Here is a 3870-nt window from a genome sequence, read left to right on the forward strand (position 1 = left end):
TCTCAAGACCCAGTTTTTCACCTGTGTCTGCCTTTGCTGATCCCAAACAGCAAGAGGTATCGTCAGTTGTGGATTTGGGGATCACAATTGCAAATTGCTGAATTTTCAGATAAAGCCATGAGAATCCAACCATTGTAAACCTAGGAAAAAAATATCGACCTTTGCTTCGTCCCTTCTCCCTCACAACCTGGAAAATGTTCACAGCATTGAAATGACGAAGCATTGGAGTGGATGATACACCCCACACAAGTTTTGCACTTATGTACTGCTTCCAAATCCTGTCTTTGACCTCAACTGGTGCCTCCCGGACAGGAGAGGAGGTTCCAGGTGAATCCTATCCCACCGATCACAACCCCTTTGGTTCACTCTCTACTATACTTTCAGGTCCTGTGGGTGAATACTTAACAACTAAAGCAGCAATCTAAAATCTGTCAGTGTGTCTTGCTGCCAAGGGGTTTGTTGTTGGTTTACTCCTCCTCAATGCATACTTTCCAAAACAGACACATTGAAACAACAAAAAAAAAAAAACCCCAAATGAAATTTTGAAAACAATGATAACACCACAATATCTGTTTAAAACAGTACTGCCCGTGCTCTGGACAAATTGTTAAGAGCAATTCAGCATTCTTATAATTAATCCACAACAAAAGAAGCTATAAGATGCCACAAATGAAGGCATAATTGGCCATACAGAGGCAACACTACCATGAATGTTGTTTGGCAAGGAAAAAAAAAAGCAGATACATAATTCATCCAAAGAACGGGTTCAGAACTGCCCGGCGCTGCTGGGATCGCACTGCAGGAGACGGACTATGGACGGATCACTCTTGGCGCCTCGGATGAACTCTTCCAGAGAGAGCTTTCCTAGAAAAGAAACACATTCACTTAGCGGGTGGAGTGGGTCACAGCACACCTGCCAAGCCTCTGGACAAGTGTGGTGGAAGGAATCTGGGGGAGCCCAAAGGAAAATCCCTGGGACAGCAACCCTGCAAGGCAAAGTCCTGCCTGCCTGCACCCTGCTGGCCTTGTATGGTGGCTTTGCCTGGATGGCGAAAGGAGGAGTAGTGGATTTGAAGGGTCATCCTGCATGGGCAGGACACCCCAGCCACCCAGCACAGTGGCAGAGGCAGCCACAACTGAAGGGTACCTACCATCACGGTTGGTGTCCATCTGGCGGAAGATCTTCTCTGTCCTCTTCTCTGGTGTTGACTCATCTTCTGGCATCTTCATTACCGAAGAAACCATCTTATAGATTGCCTGTGTGATAGAAAGGACCAAAGAGCTGGTAAGAAACATTATCTTAATGCAAGGGTACAATTATCTCCTGGTGATGGAAACAGGCAGAAAATATCCTGGGAACACTGGCTGGGACCTGCTCTTTGGACGCTGAAGGTTGTTGGATGGCACCAGTATGTGCAGCTTTCCTCTTCAGCGGGACATTCACTTATGAAATACTGTGTTTCTTTATTTAGTCATGGTTGAACACCATCTGGGTTTGGATCTAGGTTAATATTTCCTTATTAAAACAGTCTTTTGATGAATTTATCATTTGCACAGCATGTTAGGCACTGGCAGTTCCCAGAGCCTGGGGGAACGGTAAGACCATTGAGGTGTTTTCCATGCCGTGGTGTGTCTCTGTGCTTTGGCCACTCAGGGTCCATCCTCACCACACCTGTCTCCTCACCCTGCCTTTGCTTTCTCCCCATCTCCTTTCTCCTCCTCCTCAGTCAGCATCCTGTCTCTGGGGAGAGCAGTGACTCATTCCCTGCGTTTGCTCCATCTGACAGACAATAAAGACTGGACAGACCATCCAGGAGGTGATCTTTTCCCTGGGATTGGTGTGCGTACACAGCTCAAAATCCCATTCACAATTTGTTCCATGGAGACCAGATGTTCTGGTCCCTCAGAGCACAGGCGCCACCCATAGCTATTCTCTGCACAGACAAATCCATTAGTCATGCCCCTGCAAGAGAGGTAATGTTAATTTTAAAACAAGGACGAGGATCTGTCTCTGAACTGATTACCCAAACCTTGCCTGCAAACATGAGCACACAGTTACCAGGAAACAAGTAGTTTTTATGTTAGGTATCTCTGTGGTGCCACAGCTGGGAGAACAGCAGCACCCAGATGGTGCAGGCTGGATGACCTGGCCATTTGGAGAGGCAGCACATCCCAGCCCAAGGCAGCATTGCCCTGGTCTAACCAGCTCCTTCTGCCTTCCATTCCAGCTGCACTGGGCATCACTTTGCCCTGCAGCTCTGGCCCTGGGATCACTGTCCCCCACAGATTCAAATTCTTGGTTTCCCCTCAATACAGTGGCAGTAGCAGTCAGTTAATAACTTAGAGCAGATATGATTGCTTTAGTTCCTCCTGCTCTGGGAGGGGGTCCTTGGCACAAGACCCAGATTTCTCACTGGGTCTCCCCTCTCTCCTCTTCCCCTTCCTGAAGGCAGTCTGCCTATCGGCTCCCATCATCTGTCTCAGCATCCCCAGGGACTAACTCCAGGATTGTAACAGCACAGACGAAGGACTCCACTAAGCAGCACAGACATTTTACACTCAGACCAGGGAGCATCCACTTCCTTGGCCATCTTGCTGGCTTCTCACCTGCCAACAGCTCACCTTTCACATCTCCTGGCCTTTAAATAACTTAAGGACTTACACCCTAAGAAAGGCATATGTCTCTTTAATTAATTATCCCTCACTTACACCCAGTGTAATCAAACATCTGCTCCCCCGTTATGTCACCAAGACTGTGGCTGTGGATTTTCAGGTCTGCCCTCTCGTAAGTTTGTAACTCTGGCTGTGGATGGAACTAGGGGAATAGAGGGGAATATTTCCGCATGAACAGCTGCTGGCTGAATGGTAAAGTGATGGACACCCTTTTAATCAGGTCCATGATGAAATGATCATCATGGTTTGCACTGCAGCAGTGCCCAAAGGCTCCCAAGAGAATTAGGGTGCCAGAGTATTGGGCAGAGCCTCAGTATAGGCAGGGATGTGTCCACACGACCATGATCATCTGATACCAGGAGAACAGAAGAAAAGCTGAACATGCAAGCACATGAACACAGCGATGAGGCAACTGGGGGAAGGAGGCAATAGAGGAACTAAAAAAAGGAGAGGGTGGACAGTAAGAATTTACACCTTCCTCATCCTCATCAGCATGCAAGGCTTGCAAGGGTCAGAGCAGAGATGAGGCTTATAAATCTGCCAGTGTTTAAGAATCTGAAGCTGTCTGGCTTTTGTCTGGGGTAGGAAGAGAGGTGGAGGGGTCATTCCCTCACTCTGGGTGAGAGGACAGCAAAGCAGAGAATCTGTATTGAAAGTGTGGGAGGAATGCCCCAGACCGGGAGTGCAGGCGTGTTTACCCTGATCAAAGTAACCATAGTAAGAATATGCAGATTTTTAGGACAAAAAAAAGCACTTCAGGATGACTTCATCCTACAGGGTCCTTTTCACAGAGGCGTGTGAAGGGAATAACAGATGAGATATTCTAGGAAAGCCAGATGGGAATAACATAGTAAGCGTTCCTTTCACGCTGAAAATGGTTACTCTGGACAAATTCTTATGTCCTTACTCAGAAGTTCAGTGGGAAGTTTTCCCAAAGTAAAAGCCAGCTAAAGCTGATTAAGAATCTTGAGACTTGCCCCATATTAATTCAATGCAGCTACACAGAGCTCTTCATTGTATGTTTGAAAGAGCAAGCTCTGAAAGGACGTTGGTTTCATGCAATAATTACGTGGAGCTGGGCTGTACTAACCCTAGACCAGGACCTGGGACAGAAAGGCTGCAGGGGCTCCACTCCACAAGGAGTGCAATTCCTTGGCCTCCCAGCACTTGGCCTGAAAACCATCAGTGGCATTCAGC

General features: G+C 47.4%; 1 protein-coding gene across 1 annotated transcript in view; it reads right to left on the bottom strand.

Moving 5' to 3' along the window:
* Positions 1-309: 309 nt before the first annotated feature.
* NCALD (neurocalcin delta) overlaps positions 310-3870 on the bottom strand; it is a 49037-nt gene continuing 45476 nt past the window's right edge. Inside the window, exons 3-4 of the mRNA XM_009072284.1 lie at positions 1152-1257; positions 310-864 (exon numbers count right to left, since the gene is read on the bottom strand). Coding sequence (XP_009070532.1) covers positions 767-864; positions 1152-1257 — 204 coding nt within the window. The 3' untranslated portion in view covers positions 310-766. The remainder of the gene's footprint in view (positions 865-1151; positions 1258-3870) is intronic.

Source organism: Acanthisitta chloris, unplaced genomic scaffold, assembly GCF_000695815.1.
Source record: "Acanthisitta chloris isolate BGI_N310 unplaced genomic scaffold, ASM69581v1 scaffold19473, whole genome shotgun sequence".
Lineage (NCBI taxonomy): Eukaryota > Metazoa > Chordata > Aves > Passeriformes > Acanthisittidae > Acanthisitta > Acanthisitta chloris.